The sequence below is a fragment of the Salmo salar genome, chromosome ssa20, assembly GCF_905237065.1.
Source record: "Salmo salar chromosome ssa20, Ssal_v3.1, whole genome shotgun sequence".
NCBI classification, from domain to species: domain Eukaryota; kingdom Metazoa; phylum Chordata; class Actinopteri; order Salmoniformes; family Salmonidae; genus Salmo; species Salmo salar.
The window spans coordinates 60,613,376-60,640,527 of record NC_059461.1 but is presented as its reverse complement, the minus strand read 5'-3'; the positions used below and the strand labels follow the sequence as shown (position 1 = coordinate 60,640,527).

At 44.1% G+C, this 27,152-nt stretch overlaps 1 protein-coding gene and 1 long non-coding RNA gene across 4 annotated transcripts; one reads left to right on the top strand and one right to left on the bottom strand.

Annotated features, from left to right (window-relative positions):
* Positions 1-8,569: 8,569 nt before the first annotated feature.
* LOC106581012 (uncharacterized) lies at positions 8,570-10,521 on the bottom strand. The gene is made up of 2 exons (XR_001323008.2): positions 10,229-10,521; positions 8,570-9,838 (listed from the first exon to the last, which is right to left on the bottom strand). It is a non-coding gene; the product is annotated as an uncharacterized lncRNA (long non-coding RNA).
* Positions 10,522-10,944: 423 nt separating this feature from the next.
* Positions 10,945-26,666, top strand: LOC106581010 (remodeling and spacing factor 1). 3 transcript variants are annotated; one of them, XM_014162662.2, is made up of 17 exons: positions 10,945-11,127; positions 12,260-12,351; positions 12,587-12,679; positions 15,588-15,793; positions 16,697-16,860; positions 17,015-18,539; positions 18,822-18,942; positions 19,089-19,298; positions 19,529-19,633; positions 19,718-19,797; positions 19,911-19,959; positions 20,061-20,164; positions 23,245-23,312; positions 23,825-23,996; positions 24,150-24,370; positions 24,494-24,664; positions 25,089-26,666. In XM_014162662.2, the coding sequence occupies exons 1-17, from the start codon at positions 10,974-10,976 to the stop codon at positions 25,559-25,561; spliced, it is 4,008 nt and encodes a 1,335-aa protein (XP_014018137.2). In that variant the 5' UTR covers positions 10,945-10,973; the 3' UTR covers positions 25,562-26,666. The 3 variants fall into 3 exon arrangements, with proteins under 3 accessions (XP_014018137.2, XP_014018136.2, XP_014018138.2); XM_014162661.2 differs by having other exon boundaries at positions 20,058-20,164; XM_014162663.2 differs by lacking the exon at positions 10,945-11,127 and adding an exon at positions 11,590-11,632 and having other exon boundaries at positions 20,058-20,164.
* The last annotated feature ends 486 nt before the right edge of the window (positions 26,667-27,152 follow it).

Below are 27,152 nucleotides of genomic sequence, written 5' to 3'. Positions count from 1 at the left end.
TCTCCCAGCACCACCGCTCCGGTGCCTATGGAGCTGGGAGGTGCTGCGCTCAGGGAGGCCGGAAGAGGGGCCTTCACATGGCCGCAGAGGTCACACTGCCGGTCAGTGTCAGGTTGGTTCCTCTGGGGGTCGAGGCAGCAGGCAGGGCACTCTGGCGTCACCCCAGGTGAGCCTGCACCATTCTCATCCAGAGCCTTCTGTTGCACACCTGTTTGTGCATGTTTACTTTCCTGAGTTTTCCCCGCATTCCCAGCGTAAGGCGCTCGTCGATTCAGGCGCAGCTGGGAATTTTATCGACAGAGCATTCGCCCATAGTTTAGGGATCCCTATCGTTCCAGTGGTTAGGCCCTTCCCAGTTCACGTCCTGGACCGTCGACCATTAGGGTCCGGGTTGATTAGGGATGCCACCACTCCCCTGGGCATGTTGACGCAGGGGGGGGTCACGAGGAGAGAATCAGTCTCTTCATCATTGACTCTCCTGCGTTTCCCATGGTGCTAGGCCTTCCCTGGTTAGCTTGTCATGACCCCACTATTTCATGGCAACAGAGGGCTCTCACGGGGTGGCCGCGAGAGTGCTCGGGGAGGTGTTTAGGGGTTTCCGTTGGTGCTACCACGGTGGAAAGTCCAGACCAGGACTCCACCGTGCACCTCCACCGTGCACATTCCCCCTGAATATTCCGATTTGGCTCTAGCCTTCTCTAAGAAGAGGGCGCCTCAATTACCACCCCATCATCGGTGGGATTGTGCGATAAACCTCCAGGTAGACGCCGCACTTCCCAGGAGTCACGTGCATCCCCTGTCACAGGCGGAGACGGCTATGGAAACATATGTCTCTGAATCCCTGCATCAGGGGTTCATTCGGTCCTCCACTTCACCCGCCTCCTCGAGTTTCTTTTTTGTGAAGAAGAAGGAGGGAGGTCTGCGTCCGTGTATTGACTATCGAGCCCTAAACCAGATCACTGTGAAGTACAGTTACCCACTACCTCTCATAGCCACAGCCACAGGCATCGGGCGAGGGGCCTTCAGTACCTCGTGGAGTGGGAAGGGTACGGTCCGGAGGAGAGATGCTGGGTTCCGGTGGAGGACGTGTTGGATCCTTCACTGCTGCGGGAGTTCCACCGTAGCTGTCCGGATCGCCCTGCACCTCGCCCTCCGGGTCGGCGCGCTGCTGGAGCCACGCGTCAAGGGGTGGGGGGGGTACTGTCACGACTCCTGCCGAAGTCGGTCCCTCTCCTTGTTCGGGCGGCGTTCGGTGGTCGACGTCACCGGTCTTCTAGCCATCGCCGGTTTACATCCCCTGGTTTACATACACTTAAGGCTGGTTTTGCGCCGGGTATTATTGTAACCCGTGGTTTTCTATTTTGTACCAGTTTGTGTAATTTGTGCGCTATTCACTTTTTGCCTTGGGCCAGAGTGTTGAGTTGCGTCCGGCTGTTTTCTTATGCCTGATTAAAGTGTGCCTGTTCACTCATCTCTGGTCTCCTACACCTGACTTCTTTCGACCAGTTGCGCACACGTGACAGCATGTGACAAATAAAATTTGATTTTCAAGCCCAACCGTGGTACTGCAGGCATTTTTAGCAGAAAACAATCTTCGTGGTCAATCATTATGTAAATAATGTTTAAAAAAATCCAAGACAATCATGGTACCAATAACTGCTTCTAATACACCAGATGTATGTCTTTGGAACTAATTCATTTCAAATCACACATTTTGTTAGTAATGGCAGCCTGCAGTACCACGGTCAGCCTTGCTTCCCATCCGAAACAGTTCGTGCATATATTATGATTACATTTTGTGACGTTTTATTCGTTTTGGCCTTTGGCAAAGTTTTTTTGGACTGTTCGTGCACACAAAAAAAATTATTGAGGCAAGACAAAATCTATTCCCCTTCGCCAGTGATTGGTCAACAGTAAGGATTCTTCAATGAAATATTTGTTGTCATTCAACGATAGACAACTTGTTTTCATGCAGACTTTTCACTTGAGAAATACTGCACCAAACATCTTAGAATCGGTGTAAAATTGACCAGTACCCATGGGGCTCTGCTTAAAAGTAGTGCACTACGTTGGCTGCCATTTGGGACAAAGACACTTTTTAGACAGTCGACTGATGTCCATAACGCTAAACTCATCTTTTTCCTCTCACTACTTCAACCTCAGGACACACAGAGATTTATGACTGCATTCATCACCTGGGAATGTAGTATATGTCAGAGAGAGGGGGAGGGGGGAGAGAGGGGGAGCTTTCGGTGTTTTTCTGGGCTAGTTATTACCCTGTTACTACAAGCCACTGTATGTCAGAGAGAGGAGGGGGGAGAGAGAGGGAGCTTTCGGTGTCTTTTTGGGCTAGTTATTATCCTTTTACTACACGTCTACAGCACAGATCCAATCCCAATATCATAAAGAAGAAATTAACATTCAATAAAATACTTCAGCTGTGCTTCAGATGGTTGCACGTATGGGTCAAAGTTATTTTTATAACGGTATTGGTGAAGATCATTTATGACATAACAGTAAATGGACTGTGGTGCTCGGTGGATCACTGCTCCAGTATTTGGTTGAGCAAAGATGCTTTAAAGAAAGTTATTTCCTGCTCTTCAATCTTCCCCATTTATCATTGGAAAAAGTAAAGTTATTTTTCATAAAGGCATTCAACTAACAAACATTTGGATTGAGATCTTGTAGAGTGGTCTTTAAAAAACTGCAAACGGAGCTGTATCAAAGTGCTAATAATGGGTATGATGCTCTGTTTCCCATTTCTGAAGAAGAAAAATGTCACAATTGAATAGTTCAATGAAACATTCCTTTTGATAATCACATTGCCACGATTCCCACCGACGGTGGCGCCCCCTCCTGCTCGGGTGGCGCTCGGCGGTCGTCGTCACCGGCCTATTAGCTACCACTGATTCCCTTTTTGGTTTTCCCTTTTTGGTTTTCCCTTTTTGGTTTTGTGCACCTGTGTTAGTTTGCTTAATTAGCGGGGCTATTTATGTTAGCTGGTCCGCTTCCGTGTCGTGCGGGATTATTTCGATTGTGACGGCTCATGTTCGTGTCGGCGCTATTTTACGCCGTGTGTATTTTCTCCACTGTGTTTGGGAGTATTTGTTTTATGAGTGAGTGTAAATTAAATACGCCACTACCCTGTGCTCGCTGCTTCCTGTGCCTCATTCCTTCACCACGACTGCCAACCCGTTACACACATCCACAGTGGGTATCATAGTAGTCACCCCCCTTGGATCTTTCACATTTTGTTGCGTTACAAAGAGGGGTTGAAATGGATTTAATTGTTTTTTTTTGTCATTGATTTACACAAAATACTCCATAATGTCAAAGTGAAATGAAAATTCTACAAATGTTTACAAATTAATAAAAATTGAATAACTACAATATAGTTGCTGCATGAGTGTTCACTCCCTTTGTTTAGACAAGCTTAAAATAGTTCAGGAGTAAAATGTGTCTTAACAAATCACATAATAAGTTAGACTCACTCTGTGTTAAATAATAGGGATTGACATGATTTTTTAATGACTACCTCTATCCCCCATACATACAACATATGTCAGGTCCCTCAGTCAAGTATTGAATTTCAAGCACAGATTCAACTGCAAAGACCAGGGAGCTTTTAAAAAAGCCTAAAAAAGAAGTGATTGGTAGATGGGTATCAATAATAAATCAGTCATTGAATCTCTTTAAGCATGGTGAAGTTCATCATTATGCTGTGGATGATGTATTAAACCACCCAGATACATGAAAGATACAGTCATCCTTCTGAACTGAACTGCAGAACAGGAAGGAAACTGCTTAGAGATGACAACATGAGGCCATTTGTGATTTAACAAAAGCTAGAGTTCAATGGCTGTGATGGGAGAAAACTGACGATGGATGAACAACATAGTTACTCCACAATAATGACATAATGACAGTGAAAAGAAGAATACAAATATACAGAACAAAAAAAATCCAAAACATGCATCCTGTATATGTAACAAGGCACAAAAGTTATATTGCAAGAAAACAAGGCAAAGGAATATACTTTTTTGGCCTATATGCAAAGCCTTATGTTAGAGGCAAATCCAAAATGGTCTCTTCAAAAAATTCCTTGCACATCACAGGAACATTCCTATGAAAACGTTAGTAAATTACGTAATGACTCTTAAGGGAACGTTCTCTAAAGTTGTGGGAACATTTGTTGTTAGCCATAACCCTCAACACCTTGACAGAGATTGAAGAATGTATCTAAATATTGCACACTCCAGGTGTGCAAAGCTCTTAGAGACTAACCCAAGAAACATCACAGCTGTAATGGCTGCCAAGAGTGTTTCTAACATGTATTGACATATATTAACATGTGAATTGAAATCCAAGGGGGTGAATACTTATGATACCTACAGTACAACCAATTATGTGTGCTATTACTGGGTCTATAGCCAATGGTGTGTCTGATTACTGATTCTATAACCAATGGTGTGTCAGATGAATGGTCTGCTCTTTGGTCTGTGCCATGATGATGTGTCTGTGAAGGGTGTTTGCAGCCAGTTGGTCAGATGGTGGTGAAACTGATGTCAAACATATGGCCCTCCTAGGTTCACACAATACAGTTAAAATGATGCAGACACTACTCTCTCTGTCTCTCAACACAGAATGTAAGAGGAAAAGGGTGCTATAATTTTGACTGACTGACATTTACAGAGGTGAAAGTTTAGAGGATCTGATTGGCCTGTAAACATAATGCCACATAACAGCCCCTTTTATCCAAGACAATTTACATCACAATGAGAGCATACATTTTTAGTACATGTGTGATCCCTGTATAAGTGTTTCCCTGTGTTGCTGCTAACTCTGAGCCTTCTCAGTGTCGATGCATTTTAACAAGTCCCCCCCCCTCCATGGAGACATCACTTGAACCTCCATGTCTGTGTCCCAAATGGTGCATTATTCCCTCCCTATATAATGTACTACTGTCATCCAGGGACCTGGTCAAAAGTAGTGCACTAAATAGGGAAAAGGGTGTCATTTGGGACAAACACAGTATGACCTGTAGAACAGAGGGGCACAGTGCCCCCTACTGGACATGACTGGATGAAGCGTTCTGACAACATTATCCCAAAATAAAACTTCAAAGTCATTTCCAGCCTGTTCCTGCTGCTAATATAATCTTTAGCTGCTGCTAATATAATGATCAGCTATACAGAGCTCATGAGATCTGTCATGAAAATTATGCCTGTGTGTCTGTCTGTCTGTCCTTCAACGTTCTTGAGAACTGGGCTGGGCTCCCCAAAAGCATCATATCACTAAGATCATCTTTCGTCCATTTAGTTTCAATGAAATTAAGATGTTCTTAGTGCTACAATGCTTTTGAGAAACCCAGCCCTGGACTATTGGTTGCGGTCCACACCCAGAGTCCAAATATATTTATCTCCATTTGGCTGAAGTATGTACAACCCATAACACTGACTATCAAATTGTCATAACGGGATTTAAGATTTGAGATGAGGTTTGAGGAAAAAGAGCTTGGCTTGAAAGTCTGACGGTGATCAGATTGTCAAGTTAACAGGGTATGTCTGCTCTCTGAGTAGGGTTATAATAGATATGAATTGCCATAGGTCAGCCTGATCTGATAAACGTACAGTCTGCTTGTTTACTGCTAACAGATGTGCCGTAGACATATAGCAAGTAGCCTCCTGCTGCCAGCTAGAAGTGTAGGCTAATCAGGTTAGCTGTGGCCATAGAGTAGACTGTGGTTGAGATGGTCTATAATGTGTGTATTCCAAATGGCACCCTATTCCCTATGTACTGTAGTGCCCTACTTTTGATCGTGGCCCATAAGGGCTCTGGTCAAAAGTAGTGCACTATGTAGAGACTAGGGTGCCGTTTAGGACGTAGCCCAGGTTTTGGCTGTGGTGGTGAGGAACAGTAGGCTGTGGTTGGCGGTGGCTACAGGAGAGGTAGAGGATGCTTGTGGTTGCCATGGTCTATAATGTTGTAACAGGTATTTGGCTGTGGTTGATGAATTGATCAGGCTGGGGAGAGGCTGACGACATTCTGGTCAGAAATAGCCTTGGACGCCTTTCAACGAGACGAGATTTGGAAAGATTATTCAGACTAGATTAGAAACATCCCTCTGACAACATCATTGGCTTATGGACAACAGCCATGTGTATCCCATCCCAGACACAGTGCTAACCAGGTCAGATCTCTGGGGATGATGTTGGGTAATTCTAGTGGAGATTTGTTTTCCATCTAGCCTGATATAAAAGTCAATACATCAGTGAAATGGTTCCACCTGCTGGACTTTAGGTGTCACTACATCCCCAGCTAGCCACTGCCAAGTCTAGGACTATTGCTCCTCTCCATTAGCCAGGTCAAGGAGACTGATCGCTGCGCTCACGTTTTGTTTCGAGTGCAACAGAATGTGAGCTATTGATAGATCAAGATGGTTTCCTTAAGGCTACCTTTCCTGACTCAGTTTAAGGGAAAAGGGAGAGCAGGTCCTGTGAACTGAGCATATGTGAGCAGAGTAGACTAGGCCTACATAGAAAGCTGATCTCAATTTGCTCCCTACCCTTCACCTTCGCCTCCCTAACCCATTGATGTTTGTCATTTTGAAGGGTCTGGAATCCGGATAGCTATAAGAAGAGGGTTAGTGTCTAGTTGCCCCTGTATGTTCTAGCCTACATGTTGACATCAGTAACACCATATACATTCATCCACAACACAGAAATACAACATGATTTGATATCACTGACCGGAACCGATAACGTAACTAGTACAATATGCACACATGGTTCTTGGTTTCAATGGCTCATTGTGTAAGTATATCAGTCTAATCTCAAATGGCAATGAAGTAGGTACAGAATCAAGGTGAGTTTTACAATCAAATAGGAAATTACCAACAACCTAAACCTACTAGTTAAAAGGGAACTGTGTAAAATAGTCACCTGTGAACACCATGTAAACTAGTGTTCTGTACTGTAACTGACTATTCTAACAGTAGTTTTTTGTTGAAAGTACAGAATGCTGTGTATGGAAGATTGACAGGGGTGTCCTGTACAGATAAGCAATGCCAGTGGAACTTGGGGACGCAGCGGAATTTAGCTCCAAAAAGGTTGAGCGAGAGCTGTTGAGTTCTCTAACAGCACCCCGGCCACTTCTCCAGCTCTACCTCCAACCCCTGCATACCACTCCCACAATGCACTTAAGCATTTGGATGGGGCCAATGTTCCAGTGGGAGCCTTCTGCACAAGTGCAAAGCTAAACAAAACAGTCATCAAGATCCAGCAGCAGCCACACAGCTACAGCAGCCTCATAGTGAACACAGCATCAACATGCAGTTTTATGACTTTTATGTTAAGCTGGAGTGTAAATGTGCCTGCTTGGAGATTTCACTGAAGCAAAGAGTGCCTCCTATGCATGATATGATGCACTTAAACTTCAGATCACTGCTAGCTCAGCAAAGAAGGTTCCTGTGCCCACCTCAACAAATCCTGACCACTTTGTGCGGGAGCATCTCTTCCACAGGTTCCATGGAAACTCAGCATCCACATAAGGCAAGGAAAATGAGCAGGTGGCCAACACATGGATGGAGAGCTGTGGGTTTAGTCTGGAGAGCAGAGGCACAGCAGTGAGTGTCAAGGAGCCATGGCCTTCTGCAAGCCCAGATGGAGTGTTAAACTCTCAAGAACTTCTAGAAATCAGATGTCCTGTTCTGAGTAAGAAGTGTGAGTCTCTTGCTCACTGATGTTAAGCTGGTGGATGGGGTTTCTCAGCTGCAACCTAATGGAGCCTGTGGGTACTACATGCATGTGTAAATGGGCATGTTCTGCACAGGACTGGAGAGATGTAAACTGCTGTCTGGGCTCCATCTGAGCTGGTTGTTATTGATGTGCCTTTTGATGTGAAGTTCTGTGCTGATGGTATCACTAAACTTAAGGCATTGTATTTCCTACATATGCTGCCAAGGATAGTATACGAGTTCCAGATAGGCAGACTAACTCTATGCTCCAAATATGTTAATCTATGTGGTATCTAGGCTCGGAGCATAATACTTTGTGTTTTTAAATAGTTCTTATATTTTGTGCCATGTAAAGCTCTGTCAGCTCTACTGTATCTAAGCTTAACTCTTGGTTGTTTTTTTTGTCTTGCAGTTCTCTTCATATGCACATTGACCTGATTTATATTTGCATAATTGTTCTTGGTGTTTTTAATGTCTTGCCTTGTACAGCTCTCTTTATACATGTTTATCTAATGTCTAAGGAGAACACCTTATGATTTATGACTATTTTAATCGTACCGTGTATAGCTCTTTTTTCATATGGCACTTCGTGAACTTATCTAAGCATACCGTAACTCATCTTGCACTTAGCAAATTACGGAGTTAATAAAAACATTATGAAATTCCACTTTGACATTTTCTTTGATACTTACCATTTTGAAAAGAGGGATGAGGAGGCATGTCTAAAGTATTCAAAAGTGTTTTCAGTTTGATTCTGGGTTTGGTTTTCAAGGGCACAAATTAAGAAATATTGTGTCACTTGACAAACATTTGTCTTCCCTCTTGGTCTGTTAGTGACATTTGTGTTGAAGAGAATGTATTTGAAATAGATTTTAAAAGGCATTATAGCAGCACCTTGTGGATGCCTGTAATTACCAGGAACAGGCAAAGTTACAGTACATTTCAAATATAGGAACAAATAATTCAGATAAAACAAATGTGTATGTATACACACACACACACACTATGTCAGGTGGATGAAATTATAGTGTTTAAAGTTACATTTCAGATGTATGAACATTCTCACTGCTCACTCTGTATCCTCATGGATGATCTCAGCCTGCATGTTAACAAGTGCTGCACAGATTCTAAGGACTTTGTGCATTTTGTGTGTCAGGTTGATGTGAACAGTCTGGGAGAGGATTTGAACACCTTGAGTCTGATAACTCTCTCAACATGTATATGCACATTAGCTATCCTTCTTGTGCTTGCGACATCCTCGTCAGACAGCTGGCCTCCTTTCTGGGTGAAGGCTGGTATGGCAAGGTTTTACCTTCCTCTCATACAGCAGATCTCGGATGGTGAAGCCCGTCAGCCATAACTTCATCGCCAGGCCTAAGGTATTCCAGGAAGCCAGTTTTGGGTGATGAACTTGTTACTGCATCTGCCTCTATATGCAGGAGAAATGAACATAATGTGTCCACATGGAGCAATGGCAACCAAATACTTGAGAGTATTGCTGGAATAATAGTGGCTGTATGACTCCCATCTGGAATCGAGATTGTGTCCTTTCTGAAGAATGGTCTCAGAGCAGTGGATGACACAAGTGGTGTTGGATAACTTCTCTTTGAAGCACTGAGGCAGCGTCTTCTGGATTGTCTAACCTCGGCTGCCATGGAATGTAGATCCTCATGAGCTCCTCCATTGTGTCAATCCAGTAGGAAAGGACTCTGCTCACTACTCCCTGGGACACAGAAAAGTGTTCAGCAAGATCACCGTGGAGTAGATTCAGCTTCATCAAGGTTACCAGTATTTGATCAGTGATATGCATTTTGAGGTTAGCCGTGTAGAATTTCTGCAGAAATGCTACATGGTCAAAGAAAACACTAAGAGGAAGGCCAGTATACAACACTGAGCTAGTGTCATTCTTCAGGATGGTGTGGGTCAATGACTCTGCACCACCACATTGGGTTTGTTTGTGGCAGGTGGGGTTGTTGACTGGTTCTCTTGACACGTAGCTGTGATCAGTCAGTGCTGGAATCTCCCATTGAGTATCAGCATCTTTATGCTGCGGTGCCATTGGCACACTCAGATCAGACTCTGCATCACCACAATTGTCTTCATCTGTCAAACAAACATGAGAGAGTCCCGAGTTTAACAAGATAAAATACACAGACATGGTTAGGTTAAAATAAAGAAAACAATTTGAACGTTTAATAATTTAGCTAGCTAGACCTTTCATGAGCATCACCAGCGGCATGCCAGCAATGATGGGGATACTTATTGCATTGGTGAGACATTGTTAGTTATCCAACAATCAGATGGGCTGCCCCCAAGCTAAGTAAGCAAGCTAGGCAACAGTTAGCTAGCTACAGTATGTTAGGACTTAGGAATGGCTACCTACTTACTACTAACATAGTTAGCTAAGCTAGCTAACGTCTGCCTGATTCAGGATACCCTGTCTGTGACGATAGCTAGCGAGTAACGTTAGGAGCTAGCTAACAGCTACTGTACCTGTATGTGTTGATGTACCGATGAGATTTCGCCTTCTGATCTGTACTGGAGGATCATAGCCCAGCCACTTCTCAGTGAAAGGATGCTCTTCAGTCGGCCTCTTGTCCACGAAGTGATAGGAACACACATATGGTCGGTTTCTTTTTTCTTAAAATACTTTTTTTTAGGTTTCTTCAAATTCAAAGCTCTGAGCCAAATCCGAATAGACTCCCCGCCCTTAGGAGGCGGGTGCAAATCAAAAGGCGCCTCACAACTGCACTACCTTCTAAAAAAAACTTCGGTGGTCAAAACACTCCTGTTCCATGAACAGCTTCCGTTTCTGCCAGTTATTGTGGCATCCCCTTACCGAACATAAAATGCCTGTTTTTCGTTAGTCCATATTTGGGAAGTTGTAAGAAGCGATATTGAGATATGTAACTAGCTAGCTAAGAACTGTTGTCCGGAAGTCACCCACACAAAAAAACTAAACAGACCCCGCCCATATTTCCGTTGGAAATAAGGTGAATAGACTGTCCTCTACATGATACTCATACTCCAACGAGCAAAGTAAATGTTTAGTAATCATATGGGCCTAGATAATAAACCACAATTCTTGATGTCTGAAACTTGCGTCCCTGGGGGGAATACCTGGTCACAGAGCCCCCTCCTTCGTCTACCCATGATACGATACTTGGCGCGTTGAATTCTGGGCTCTTTTCTGTCCTCCCAACTCCGTTCATTCTCATCATTCTCCCCGGCTGGAAAAATGGCTGCTTCAGCGGCAGCGCAGGGCTCAAACCCCGGTCTCTGCCCCAGTTTCGCAGTGGTCTGCTCGTTCCTGGAGCGCTACGGACAAGCCCTGGACCTACCCGAACTCACCTTTCCGCAGATGGAGAGGTATCTCCGGGACACATCGACAGGTGGGAAGGGAGAGGAAGAGGGTCTCAGCATCATCATCACTGACTTTCTAGCTAGCTGGGTGGTCAGGGGGGAGCCAGTACAGCTAGCTGGCTTAGGGGAGTGACATGTGCCTGGGTATAACTGGCTAATGTTACTGATTGATATAGCTAGATGTATCGTTACTTAGCAATGTGTTAAGAAACTAGCCAGCCATTCCTGCTTGAATTACCAAACTAGCTAGTTAGCTACATTCATTTCGTTAGCTAGCGAACGTTAGCTATCAGGTGTACTTTTCCATCATGCTTGCCTGCCCATACTAGTGCACGAAAAGTATACAACTCAGCCCCAGGTGTGTATGAGTAAATACTATTTGAATACAATCGATCTCGTATTGTGGCGAATCGTGTCGTAAACAGTTGTCAAAATAGTCCGATAAAAACACCACTTGGCAGACTGTCAATTTCGCGCAGGCGCAATGCGTGATGTGTAGTCGAGCTAGCCAACTTCATGCTAAACCAAGCTAACGTTAGTCAACACATCAGTGGCTATTAATTCATTCAAATAATATACCACTGATTTCAAATTACTTAGACTTTACATTTGTCACAGTTTATAATTATTTAAATCCTCTTTTGAGACAATGTTAGCTACTGGGGCTTTCTTGTCACGATTTAGCTAGCTTGTTATCTGGCTAGCTGTGTGTGGCGTACCTAGGCTAGTATGTACTAACGTTGCAGTATCTGTAGGAAATATGTTGTTACAAGTTAGTCAGTTAGTTAACTGTCTGTAGACTGCCGTGATAACGTTGTTTGCTATTTCCACATTTCCTCCATTGTTCACCAAACACATCGTGTTTTTTTTTTTATTAATGCAAAAAATGACAATTGACGATGAATCACAGTTGATCTTACCTCCACGTCTGCCACTGTTAGCTGGATAATTCTAAGAAAGTGTGAATACCATGTGAATTGCACAGACAGAATACTGGAGAATGTAGATTTTTTATTTTTATTATTTTTTAATTCCGCGCACAATGGGGGTTGTAATAAGTGTTTAGTGTTATACTAGCTGGTGTTAATGACAGTGTACTTAGTTTTATAACAAACTAATGTATTAACTCATATTATTTCTCTCTGTGTGTATCTCTCTCAGTTCCCAAGCCACTAGTGGAGCTGCACGTCAAGCTGCTGAGGAAGCTTGGCAAGTCTGTGTCTGCAGACAAGTGGGAGAGGTACCTGGCTAAGGTAAGGTGTGCTTGGTCTTCCCTGTGGCTCAGTTGGTAGAGCATGGTGTGTGCAACGCCAGGGTTGTGGGTTTCGATTCCCACGAGGGGCCAGTACAATTTTTTTTAAATCAAATGTATGTATTCACTACTGTAAGTCGCTCTGGATAAGAGCGTCTGCTAAATGACTAAAATGTTTAAAAAAATGGTGTGTGCTTGGTGTGTACACCTGTAATGACTGTATATTTGTCATCCAGGTATGCCAGGACATCAACAGTAGCTGGGCCTGGGAGCTGGAACACAAGGGCTACCAGGATATGAGCATGGAGTGCAAAACCAGCATCCTCAAAGTAAGACACACACCACCTTGTGCAGACTATCACACTAATATACCAGACTACCTCTTTACCTCCTCTGTGATATCTACTGTTATGTATGAACAGTATATTGATCATATACGGTGCCTTCAGAAAGTATTCACACCACTTGACCTTTTACATGTTGTTGTGTTACAGCCTGAATTTAAATTTAAATTTTGTGTCACTGATGTACACAATACCCTATAATGTCAAAGTGGAATCATCTTTTTAGAAATGTTTACAAATTAATAAAACATTTAAAGCTTAAATATCTTGAGTCAATAAGTATTCAACCCCTTTGTTAACAAGTCAGATAAGTTGCATGGACTAACTCTGTGTGTAATAATAGTCATTCAAAAATTGTGTTAAACACTATCTCATCTCTGAACCCCACAAATAAAATGATCTGTAACGTCCCTCAGTCGAGCAGTGAATTTCAAACACAGATTCAACGATGAAAACTGCAAAGAAGGGCACCTATTGGTAGATGGATCCTCTTTTCTTTTTTTTTAAAGCAGACACTGAATATCCATTTGAGCATGGTGAAGCTATTAATTACAATTTGGATGGTGTATTATACATTATACACAATACACCCAGTTACTACAAAAATACAGGTGTTCTTCCTAACTCAGTTGATGGAGAGTAAGGAAATCGCTCAGGGATTTCACCATGAGGCCAATGATGATTTTAAACCAGATAGCTGTGATAGGAGAAAGCTGAGGATAGATCAACAACATTGTAGTTACTCCACAGTACAAACCTAAATGACATAGTGAAAAGGATGCCTGTACAGAATAAAAATATTCCAAAACATGCATCCTATCCTGTTTGCAATAAGGCACTAAAGTGATACTGAAAAAAAAGCACTTTTTTTGTCCGGAATACAAAGCACTATGTTTGGGGAAAATCCAACACATCACTGTGTACCACTCTTCATATTTTCAACCATGGTGGTGGCTGCATCATATTATGGGTATGCTTGTCATCGGCAAGGACTAGGGAGCTTTTTAGGATAAAAAGAAAAGGAATAGAGCTAAGCATAGGCAAAGTCCTAGAGGAAAACTTGGTTCAGTCTGCTTTCCAACAGACACTGGGAGACAAATCCACCTTTCAGCAGGACAATAACCTAAAACACAAGGCCAATTATACACTGGAGTTACTTTTTATTTTATTTATTTTTATTTAACCTTTATTTAACTAGGCAAGTCAGTTAAGAACAAATTCTTATTTACAATGACGGCCTACCAAAAGGCCTCCTGCGGGGACGGGGGCCAGGGATTAAAAAAATAAATACAATATAAATATAAGACAAAACACACATCACAACAAGAGAGACACAACACTACATAATGAGAGACCTAAGACAACAACATAACAAGGCAGCAACACATGACAACACAGCATGGTAGTAACACAACATGGTAGCAGCACAAAAACATGGTACAAACATTATTATTAAGTCAAGAGCACAAAGTTCAAGAAGGTAGAGACAACAATACATCATACCACACAGCCACAACTGTAAGTAAGAGTGTCCATGATTGAGTCTTTGAATGAAGAGATTGAGATAAAACTGTCCAGTTTGAGTGTTTATTGCTGCTCGTTCCAGTCGCTAGCTGCGGCGAACTGAAAAGAGGAGCGACCCAGGGATGTGTGTGCTTTGGGGACCTTTAACAGAATGTGACTGGCAGACCGGGTGTTGTATGTGGAGAATGAGGGCTGCAGTAGATATCTCAGATAGGGGGGAGTGAGGCCTAAGAGGGTTTAATAAATAAGCATCAACCAGTGGGTCTTGCGATGGGTATACAGAGATTACCAGTTTACAGAGGAGTATAGAGTGCTGTGATGTGTCCTATAAGGAGCATTGGTGGCAAATCTGATGGCCGAATGGTAAAGAACATCTAGCCGCTCGAGAGCCCCTTACCTGCTGATCTATAAATTATGTCTCCATAATCTAGCATGGATAGGATGGTCATCTGAATCAGGGTTAGTTTGGCAGCTGGGGTGAAAGATGAGCGATTACAATAGAGGAAACCAAGTCTAGATTTAACTTTAGCCTGCAGATTTGATATGTGCTGAGAGAAGGACAGTGTACCGTCTAGTCATACTCCCAAGTACTTGTATGTTGTGACTACCTCAAGCTCTAAACCCTCAGAGGTAGTAATAACACCTGTGGGAAGAGGGGCATTCTTCTTACCAAACCACATTACCTTTGTTTTGGGGGTGTTCAGAACAAGGTTAAGGGTAGAGAAAGCTTGTTGGACACTAAGAAAGCAGGGGCAGGGGAAAAAGGGAGAAGTATCGGGGATAGTCGCATTAGAAGGGGTGGGAGATGAGAAAATGTTGGACGGGCAAGGAGGCATGGCTGAGTCAAATACTTACCAAGACGACATTGAATGTTCCTGAGTGGCCTAGTTACAGTTTTGACTTAAATTGTCTTAAACATATATGACAAGACTTGAAAATGGCTGTCTAGCAATGATCACCAACCAACTTGACAGGGCTTGAAGAATTTTAGGGCAAATATTGTACAATCAAGGTTTGCAAAGCTCTTAGAGACTTACCCAGAAAGACCCACAGCTGTAATCGCTGCCCAATCAAGGTTTGCAAAGCTCTTAGAGACTTACCCAGAAAGACCCACAGCTGTAATCGCTGCCCAAGGTGATTCTAACATGTATTTATTTTCCATTAATCATTTTTTTCACTTTGAAATTAGAGTATTTTGTGTAGATCGTTGACAATAAATTCCAATTAAATTCATTTTAATCCCACTTTGTAACAACAAAATGTGGAAAAAGTAAAGCGGTGTGAATACTTTCTGAAGGCACTGTACTGTTTTCTTCTCTTTCTCTGTCTGACCCTAACCCCCCCGTCTCTCTCTAACCCCCGACCCCAGTACCTGTGTGAGATCCAGTTTGATGACAACCTGAAGTTCAAGACGTTGGTGAACGAGGAGGAGGCGGAGGCGATGAGGCTGCAGCCGTTGGGCAGAGACAGACAGGGCCTGATGTACTGGCTGCAGACTGACGCCCAACACAACATCCGACTGTACACAGAGGAACAGGACGACTGGGACGGATCCACCTGGAGATGTATCGTCAGGTAATGATGCATGGATGGATGGATGGATAGATAGGTGAGATATATTTCTTGTAACCCTAGTCGGAGCATCTGAGAAGAGAGAAAGGGTGTATGTACAGTGCTGTGAAAGTATATGCCCCCTACTTTTGCATATTGTTGATACTGAATGTTATTAGATCTTCAACCTAAACCTAATAATGGATAAAGGGAACCTGAGTGAACAAATAACACAACAATTACATTCTTATTTCATTTATTTCATAAACAAAGTTATGCAACACCCAATGCCCCCGTGTGAAAAAGTCATTTTTACACTCAATAACTGGATGGCCTGACATTCTGTAGAATTCTCTGATAATAGAAGGAACCATGAATTCTCTGTATCAGAGAATTCTACAGGAGAATGTCAGGCCATCCGTCTGTGAGCTGAAGCTGAATCGCAGCTGGGTCATGCAGCAAGACAATGATCCAAAAACATGAAAATGGTTAAAAAGCAACACATTCAAAGTCCAGACCTAATCCCAATTGAGATGTTGTGGCAGGACTTGAAACGAGCAGTTCATGCTTCAAAACCCACAAATGTCGCTGAGTTAAAGCAGTTCTGCATGCAAGAGTGGGCCAAAATTCCTCCACAGCGATGTGAGAGACTGATCAACAACTACAGGAAGCATTTGGTTGCAGTCATTACAGCTAAAGGTGGCACAACCAGTTATTGAGTGCAACTACTTTGTTAGTTAAATAAATAAAATAAGTATACATTTTTGGGGTTATTAGTAATCTCAGGTTCCCTTTATCTAATATCAGGTTTTGGTTGAAGATCTGATAACATTCGGTATCAAAAATATGCAAAAATAGAGAATATCAGAAAGGGGCAAATGCTTTTTTTATGGCACTGTATGTTCAGAATGTTCTGTTTGTCCTCAGAACCCGGAATGACTTAGCCGATGCTTTGGACCTCCTGAAGACCCAGCTAGATCCAGAACACAAGGAGAAAGAGGAGGGAGAGATAGACAAAGAGATGGACAGAGAGAAGGGAGGGTCTAACTGTGCCACACCTGTGGAGAAGGGGAGAAGAGGCAAGGAGGAGGGTAAGGGTTCTGTTGTTACTTGTAATATGATGGTGTAGTTAGTAGTAATATGATCATGTGGTCACTACTGCTCTATTATAATTGTGTTATAATGAATGAATGTTGGAACCAGAGCTGCAATGTAACATGTCAACATGTGTAATGATTTTTCAAGGCGAAGCTGGAGGAGAGGTAAAGGTGGAGGAAGAGGAGGAGGCAAGACAGATGAGAAAGGCTGAGGAAGACAAGAAGAAGAGTAAAGAGAGAGAGAAGAAGAACGAGGAAGAGGAGGAAAAGCGAGAGAAGAGTAGATCATCTTCCTACCCAGAGTCCACTAGTGCGGACGTCAACATGGCGTCTTTAGCAGAGAAGGAAAATCCAACCAAGCTTGAACCGGTAGTCTCAGTGAAGGAGGAAAACATTGCAGTTGAGATGAAGGAAGAAAAGGAGAAGAAAAAACAAGGTGAGAAACAGAGCGGGAGGAAAGAGGAGAGGTCAGAAGTGATTGACAACAGAGTGAGCACCATCACTGCGCTGGTCAAAGAGGAACCCCAAACGCTTAGCAACTCCCCTAGCAACGCTGTCTCCGTCGTCATGGTGCCCATCTCGGCAACGATGAAACAGGAAGTTCCTCCTGTGAAGGAGGAAGCGGAGAGGTTGCTGAGGACCGATCAGCAGGCCAAGATACCACTGAAGAAGAGAGAGCTCTTTGGCGCCAACCGTCACCATAGCAACACACATCACAACAACAACAATGACATGCACAGCAACCATCACAACAACAACAGCCATAGCAGCAGTACTAGCAGTAGCATCATCGTCCGTAACCCTTCAGTAACACATACCAAGGAGGAGCAGCTGGGGAGGCAGTCAACTCCTGATGGGGGCCTGGCAGTCCCACTGTCAGAGGAGCTGACCAATGGGGGGGCTCCTCTAAACGGGCTTGGAGGGCTCATAGGGGGTATAGGTCATGTGGGGGTCATCTGCAGGCCGGCGTCGCAGCAACAAGATGGCGGATCGGTCTGTACGGAGAGAACCAGACCAGGGTCAGAGGAGGGGAAGGAGAGGCCCAGGGCTCCAGACAAGGAGAGGAGCAGGCAGTCAGTCCTGGTGAGGAAGAGTCCTGGCTGGAGAGAGACTGGAGCCCCAACACCCCTGGAGCCTAGAGGACAGGAGAGACAGGCAGGAGGAGAGGACAGGGAAGGAGAGAGAGATAGGAACGAGCAAGGAGAGAGATCGAGGGAGAGGTTAGGAGAGGATGGAAGAGAGAAAGCGAGGGAGAATTTAGATGGAGACCAGTCTAGAGAGAGGGATGACAACCCAAAAGAGAAAAAGACCAACCTCCATGTGGAGAAAAGCGAGGGATGCCATAGAACAGAGGAAGAGGAGGAGAAGAAGAGTACCTCAGGAGAGAAGGAGCAGGAGTCAGAGAGCAGCCAGACTGTAGAAGGACAGAAGGTTCAGGAGGACCAGGGTGAGGCCCTCAACACAGACACACCAGCCCATGCCGGGGTGAAAGGTGCTGGGCATGGAGCAACAGACCGGCCGGGTCCCCTGGAAGCTTCCTCTGAGCTTCAGAAAGAAGGGATCAGGCTGAAGATAAAGATCCCTCCCAACCAGAGGAGAGAGAACGTGAGAGAGCAGAAGGGGGAGCAGCAGGGAGATGGGAGGTCTCTGCGGAGATCAGCTCGGATCTGCAGGTAAGGTCCATGATAGAATCGCTTCCCATTTCTTTCATCACAATAACTGAGGTGACAATTTATCATGTAGAGCTGAATAATAGATACAATATTCTGCTGTAATATCATGCACTCACTCATCCCCGTCGTGCCGGCTGGCTCATATGGCAGCAACAAAGGCTCTCCACTTCTTCTGACTGTCTTTGGCCATCTTCTCCAACTGTGCCCCAGCTCCGCTGGTATTGTTGGAGCTGTCTCCATTGTGCTGTAACTTGATATTTTACTGATCAACCCTACCTACAGACCCAGCCCAAACAAGGTGGAGAGGCAAGACGCACCCCCAGGGGTGAGGGAGGAAGAAGAGAAGACTCTTCAATGGCAAAAGAAGAGAGAAAACCCTGAGGGACAAAGCAGGACTGTAAAGGTAACTACTTTGTTTTAAAAGTTAATTTACTCATAAGTGATCTAGGAATAAGTCTGTGTATTAATGTCAAAATGATCATAGCCAAGAAAATGTTGGTTATCAATGTGATTGATTGTAACCATGTGTTTATGTGTGTGCGTCTACAGAGCAGACGAAGACAACGAGGTGCCCGCTGGTCAAATACTCGAGCGAAGAGATGCAAACCGAATGAGGGAGGAGAGGAGGAGGAGAGAGGGAGGGAGGAGGGGAGAGGGGGTAGGGGAAGTGGTTGTGACTCAGATGACTCTAGCCAATCAGAGGAGACGCCTAATGAAGATCCCTGCAGCCACTGTGGACTCCCCAACCACCCCGAACTGGTGAGAAGTGTGTGTGTTTGGAGTAGATTGTGTTTTTTGTTTCTTTACATCTCGGCATCCGTATGACTTATGAAATTGTGCTTTACTGTGAAGCCAGAAACGGTGTGTGTTTAAACTGTTTCCCTTCTGCAGATCACTATCTATTCTTGATTTCATGACTTTATTTACACCAAGCACCTGAATGTGTGCACACTCTGTTTGAAACCAACCTGTGTGTTTCTCTGCTGCAGATCCTGCTGTGTGATTCATGTGATAGTGGTTACCACACCGCCTGTCTCAGACCCCCTCTCATGGTCATACCTGAGGGAGAATGGTTCTGCCCGCCCTGCCAACACGTAAGTGAGAGCGAGAGAGAGAGTGCGTGTGTGTGTGCGTGCGTGCGTGCATGCATGTATTAACACTGTCCCTGGTCTCTGTAGAAGCTGCTGTGTGACAGACTAGAGGAGCAGCTGCAGAATTTGGATTGCGCTATGAAGAAAAGAGACAGAGCTGAGAGGAGGTCACACACACTACACACACTCAATCTCACACGTCACACACACGGTCTCACTCAAACACTGTCACACACACACTGAAATGGTTGTGTAATTCCTGTGTGTTTTTTCTCTGTAGGAGGGAGCGTCTGGTGTATGTGGGAATCAGTGTGGAGAACATCATTCCTGTAAGTACACACACAATTAGGCAAATCTAGTCTAGAAGGCCAAATGTGCATAACATTAATGGTCATAATCTGAATTTGTGTGTGTTATGTGTTTCTAGCAGGAAGGGGAGGAAGAAGAGGAGAAACAGGCGAAAAAGAAAGATGCAAAAAATACCAAAAATCTGGGAAGGAGGTCTACCAGAACCAGGAAGTGTATCAGCTACAGGTGTGTGTGTGTGTGTGTGTGTGTGTGTGTGTGTGTGTGTGTGTGTGTGTGTGTGTGTGTGTGTGTGTGTGTGTGTGTGTGTGTGTGTGTGTGAGAAGTGACGGCACAGCTCAAATAAAATAGGTAAGTCACATGTTGACAATCCCATCTCATAGTGTGCGTGTGTGCCAGGGTTTTGGCCAAGGAAAAATAAATAAATTAAAGCCACTAAATAAAATTGTTGCCTGCCAAATTTACCGGGAGAAAAAAACATCCCATTGTCAAATTTAGTGGAATTCGTTGATGGAAATACCAGTCGATGGAAATGCATTTGACCGTCATGCTTATCGGTCTATAGATTAATTAGCTAAATTTAGTGGAATTAAATTGGGGCGTGTGTATTTGTTAGTCATCACACATCTTATTTATCACATGCACACAGCCTACAGAGCCTATTATGAGCAGAATATAACTCGTCAAACTCGTTGCTGGAGTGAAACATTTCATTGCGCAATTCTAAATGCAATTGGGTGATGAACAGTTTTGATGGTCACGATTATAGAGCTGTAATTCTTTCTTCTTCTCAACTGATAATTGAAGCTCGCCCCCCATTCGCCATTCCATTGCATAGGCAATGGTAGGCAGGCTATCAGCGCGTCACCCACTAATTTGCAATGTGAGCTGGAGGCAGTATGCATTTTGAAAACATACTAAATTGTTAGAAACCTATGTGTTTTACTTCATATTATGAGGCATGTCTTACCTTGCTTCAAAGTAGCCTCGGCTAAATCCCACCATAGAAACGTGGAAGGAATTATTTTATAAAGACTTCCTCATATGCCATTGAAACCAGCATTTGTCTTTTGTTCTATTGGTTTTTAGTGACCCGTCCTAGTTGCATCTTTAGATTCCCCTTCATTCTAAGTTTCTAACAGATTTTTATCTCTGTCACATATGGAACCACTCGCATCAGGTGCGTTGTATAGAATTGCATTTTGGCAAATGTTTGAACATGTTTTATTGGCTGCTTCATTGAGCACCGTTGGTAGACGACTTCATGGGTTACGCAACCAAATGCATATGGGTCTGGTAAATTTCTCAAATGGCCGGTAAATTAAAATCTTCCCTGTCACGTTGTCCCAATGACAGTATAAATGAATGGTAAAAGTCATCAATCACATGACACTATTCATTCCTATTTGAAGACTATAGCGCACTGAAGCCAAATGAAGTCGGTTAAAATGGCATCTCATGGAGACATAACATGCGCTGTTTGAGGTCTTCACTGATCCACCTGTACCCGAATACCTGAGACCTGAGCGGGTCCAGATACAGAATTCTAAATAATGTCACGGGTCTGGGTTGGACCTGATATAATTGTCACAGGTCTCAGGTATGTGTAACTTGAACTGACTCTTCCGGAAGGGCCCTGTACATATCCGAACACAACTGCTGCAGTAGAGAGAGAAAATGTATAATTTATATTGCTGCTCTTGGTTTTCACAAGAGTGGAGCATGGCGTATGTAGCTTGTTGATGGTCAACATAAGTCATCAAAGCAGCTATAGGCTACAGTCATAGAGCCTCGCTCTGTGTGTGGCAAAAGTTAGGAAATATCTCTTTTTTTTTTTTTATTGAACCTTATTTTAACTAGGCAAGTCCGTTAAGAACAAATTCTTATTTTACAATAATGGCCAAACCCTCCCCTAACCCAGACGACGCTGGGCCAATTGTGCACCGCCCTATGGGACTCCAGATCACGGCCGGTTGTGATACAGCCCAGGATCAAACCAGGGTCTGTAGTGACGCCTCTAGCACTGAAATGCAGTGCCTTAGACCGCTGCGCCACTCGGGATATGGAATTAAAATGTTGAAGGATAGGCTACCAAGACCAAGAGGTAGGCTGCTACTTAATATTCTGAATGGAATTATTTGTAGGATGAGAGCACATGCACTGCAGCCTCAGTTAGCCTAGCTAGCTAACGTTAGCTAGCTTAACTAGCTTCTTACGGGTTTGATGCAGTCAAGACAGGTACTAGGTAATCGTATTTGATGATAAATAACCTAGCTATGGCAGCTATATATGGGAAAGGTAAAGGGGTTACCTATTCAGTTACACAACTGAATGCATTCAACCAAAATGTGTCTTCTACATTTCACCCAACCCCTCTGAATCAGAGAGTCATCAGCCTTAATCATCGTCATCGGTGCCCGGGGAACAGTTGCTGTTGCTGGTTAACTGCCTTGCTCAAGGGCAGAATGGAAGATTTTTCCACCTTGCCCACTCGGGATTTGAACTATCGAGCTTTCGGTTACTGGCTCAACGCTCTTAACCACTAGGCTACCTGCCGCCCATAGTCTACTATAGCGCGAGTCGGCTTGGTTGGTTGCTCTTTCCCTCCCTTCTCCCTGTGTCACTCACACAGTATTGCCTCTCCCGCGTCTGCTAGTGCGGCACCTTTTTCCGTCCTCTCAGGCTTTATCAGCTCGGGGTTAATAAAGTCGCTTAAAAAAATGACTTTTCTGCTGCTTCCCTCACTCTGATCAGACCGGGCCTGGATCTAACCAGGTCTATACGGAACGGGTCTAGTTGTCCTCGGGTCTGTACAGAACGGGTTTTTATATTTAAAAAAATCTATTTATGCATATCGGGTCCGGGTGGGAAAGCCCCAAGTCCATTTCGGAATGGGTCCAACATTTTGGACCCGTCAAGAAATCTAGTTTGAGCTACTCCAGGAAGTGATGTTGCAGGCTAGCTCAGTGCTGCTCCTTCTCATTGAGTAACTCAAGTTGAAGGCCGACCAGGGTACTGCAGGCTGCAATTAGCAACTAAATTCTTCTTCTAACTTCTTCTATGCACGATTTTAAAACATCTGGTGTATTAGAAGCACTTATTGGAACCGTGATTGTCTTCCAAAAAAAATGTGTATGAAGATTGCCATTTTTCCATTCACTATTATGGGGGATCCTGTTTTCTACTAACAATTCGTGCAGTACCGCGGTCAGCCTTGAATTCCTGTGGCTTCAATGAGAAGTCGTTCTCCCCTGCGTTGTCCGGCTCCACATTTTCCTAACATAAACCCTGGTGTGTGTGTGTTCCAGGTTTGATGACTTTGATGACGCCATTGATGAAGCGATAGAGGAAGACGTCAGAGATGCGGATGGAGGAGGTGAGAAATATAGAGGAGAGAGAGAAAGGAAATGAGTGTGTACACTGAAGACTGAATGGCTCTCAAATGGCACCCTATTCCCTATATCAGGGATTATCCACCAGATTCAGCCAAGGGACGATATTTTTTTCTTTTTTTTTTCTTGAGCGGATGGTCGGGAGGACATCATTTCAAACCTTGCTTGCATTTGTATACATTCATGTGTCTCTATTATGCGTGGGAATACATTCTTTTTTGGGGCAAAGGAAACTTGGGGCGACAAATAAAATCACCTGTGGGCCAAATCCGGCCCGCGGGATGCCAGTTGGGTAACCTTGCCCTATATAGTTGCATTACTTTTGACCAGAGCTCTAAGGGTCCTGGTCAATAGTAGTGCACTATGTAGGGAATATGGTGTCATTTTGGATGCATCCAATATGAGGAACAAGATGCAAACAAAAGGGTTTAGATGACAGAATAGTGGCCTGCCTGTGTTCCTGTTGTTGTGTGTAACCCTGTGGTCCTGTGTGTAGGAGTGAGGCAGGATAAGGACATGGCCACCATATCGGAGGAGGGGAAGGAGAAACGAGGACCAACCACAGCTCAGGCCCCTCCCACCAGGAGCAGGAAGAGGCGGAGACTTAACGACCTGGAGAGCGACAGCACGGCTGCTGAGAGTGAGGAGGAGTTTCAGCTCAGCGCCAGGTGCGTTCGTCCCTGACTGGCCTTAAGTCAGTCCTAGTATTTCTGTGGATATATGTGTGTGTGTGGGTGCTACGCATTGGAGCTAACCCCCATATTGTAAAGTAATTTTTTGTTTGAACACTATAAATGCAAACTTTAAACTTGTGTCTGTAGTACGGAGGAGGAGTTTGTAGCGTCAGGTGATGAGGAAGCAGCCAGTGATGTGGACAGCTTTGCCAGTGACCCGGGCTTCGTAAGCCAGTCTACACGGGCACAGAGATGGGCACCTAAACAGAGAACCACCAGGACCTCAGCAAAGTGCAAGAAACGCCCTCGCAGACGGAGGAGAGGATGGGGGGAGGAGGAGAGTGAAGATGAGGAGGAAGAGGAGATAGGTGAGTAAGGCTTGGAATATGAGTTGGGAAAAGATGACACAAACAGAAATCCAGGTTTGGTGCTGGAGGTTAAAGAACATGTTCAGTTGAAAGTCAAATAAAACTCTCTGTCTCTTTCTGTAGAGACCAGTGATTTGAGTGACAGCGATGAGGACAGGAAGAGGTGTGGTTTAAGGCGGGGCCGGAAGCGGGAGGTGAACTACCGTGAGACGTCGGAATCCGAGGGTTCCCAGGCAACCACTAATAAGGACAAGGCCAAATCCGGTCGTCGTCTCTCCAGCTCAAACAGCGATGGTCAGTTACTATGGTTACCATCCCTGCCCCAAATTAGGGAGGTCCATGTGGAACTTGACAGACTGTCATTTAGTGAATGTAAACAATTCATAACCAACCCGCATTCAGACACTAGCGGCAAAAAAACGCTTCTGCAAGTGAAAGATTGCCGATAATGTTCCACCCCTCCCCCTCCTAAATTTAAACCAATCTAAACCGACCACTGTCCCTAAACCAACATTTTCTGGTTGGCTGGATGAAGCGGAAAACACACGTCACCAGATGCAGAGAAAATAGAGCAGTTTTAAATTTTTCACCACTTCCGCGGCAACTTTGGCCATCGATTCCATTGCGCCGGGCAAAGAAACGTTTTTGCCCCTAGTGTCTGAATGCGGGGTTAACTCCTGCTGATGTCTGAATCCGCCGCTCGCTCACTCTATTTCAGAATCCTCCCATTCGAGAGAGTCTGAGGAGGAAGAAAAGAGGGGAAAGAGGTGGAGAGAAGAGGTGGAGGAGACTAGAACAAGGGGAAAGAAGAGGGGAGGAGAGAAGATGGGCAGAGGGAAGCGGAGAGAGGTGTTGATAGAACAGCGGAGGAAACATCTAGCTCTGCTGAAGAAATGCAGACCCTCCACTGAGGATGATAATGGGGAATCGGAGTCGTCATCCGAGGAAGATCGTCCTATCTGCAAACGACTTAACCGCATCGACTCTGATGAAGAGGGAAAAAATAAGGAGGATGAAGAGAAGAAGCTGAGAAAGACATTGTCAAAAGACAAGGAATCAAACAGCCCTAACAGACAGCAGGCCTCTAGAGGCTCAATGAAGCCTGGGGCTGAGAGCGCAGCCTTCCCCAGGGACAGAGCTGGACAGAACAGGTCTAACAGCCCCCCACCTCCTGACCAGTCAGACGCGTAATGACATACAGACTATTATTTAGTTATTTTTTATTTTTTTTACTTTCTTGCCTTTCACCAATGACCTTTCTCATTACCTCATCATCATCCCTCCTTCCGTTTCTCCTTCCCCTCCTCCCTAAACAGGATGAGTAACTACTGGACCAAATGCACTAGCACCATCCAACACACAGACACACAACACAATACACAGCCAGAGGGTGAAGGATTGTCCTGACCTCCACCAGACAGACACCCGCCTTAGCTGTTTTGGACTGTACATAGATTCTCTGTCTGGCTGCTGATCCTGTAAAATGCTAGAATGTTCCCTTCTCTCTTCTGTCTCCTTGTAAAATAGTGTTCTATATTCCATGAAGGAGAGAGCGAATGGACTGGAGCGTTTAATTATCCCAAAACAAAGAGAGTTGGATGTTTTAAACCAATGGAAGAGCTGCTCCTGTTGTTCTGCTGTGAACCAGGAAGATAACGACTAGAAAGAGATTCCTACAGGCTGATTCATCTCAAATGGCACTTTGCAGATTTGACCAGTTACAACTACAGTACTGGATACAGTTGTAGTTCTAGCTACAGTACACTGGGGGCTGGCAGATGGACACTGGCAAACCTAGCTATGTTCAGTAAATCAATTCACTGTTGGTTGTTATGTGTTAGTTGAAGTCCTCTCACTCAGTGAGGACTGAATAATTTATCCACAATAGTCTACAGCTCTTCAGTCCAGTCTATACATTCTACTACTATTTGAGAAGATGGGGTCATACTCATTAGTCAGAAAAAGGACTGAAACAGGGAGGGACTACCTGAACTTGCTAAATGTTTTGCTGCTGTGTGCCCTAATGAATATGGCCCCAGGTGTGAATACTGTATCTGGCCCTCAGTCCACTGTCTGTTTTTATCATTAAAGTTCTATCTGATCCCGCTTGTAGATTCTATCATTCTAGCTCACTGTTATGTTTGTTTCTCCCCCCAATAAAATCTTTTGAGATGTTCAGTCTGAAAAATCACCCTGTTTTTCATCCAGTGTATGTACAGTATGTTTATAGTTGGTGCTGTAACATAGGTGTTTTATAAGTTATTAAAAACCAATATTCAAGCATCTCACAAATGCACTTTGTCTGCTTTTGAAATCTTTTACTATACAAAGATTGACTACACATTGGACCCACGCAATGGGATGACATGTTCATTGACCGACACAATTGGTGTGTTTTTGTTTGCTGTTATACCAATATAACCACAATCATTGAGTACTTCCTACAGCAGGGTGCCATGACTGGCGGTCCGCGGGCCAAACGGTGACTTAATTTGGCCCGCCAATCAGCTCCAAGTGACTTTAATTTTGGAAATCAGTTCCCAAGTATTCCCATGCATAATAGACACGTGATCGTAAACAAATGTAAGCAAGGTTTGAAATGATTGTTTTTTTTTAGTCCTCTCTGGGTTTCTTGCGGTCTACAAATGATTTCTAATTATGTTCTAGTTGATGATCCCTGTCCTACAGTAGTGATTTATGTTAAGCTTTTTAAACATTTTAATCATAATGCTGTATCAGATTTTAAAAAAACTAGTGTATGTATAGGCTATCAGGAGTCCAT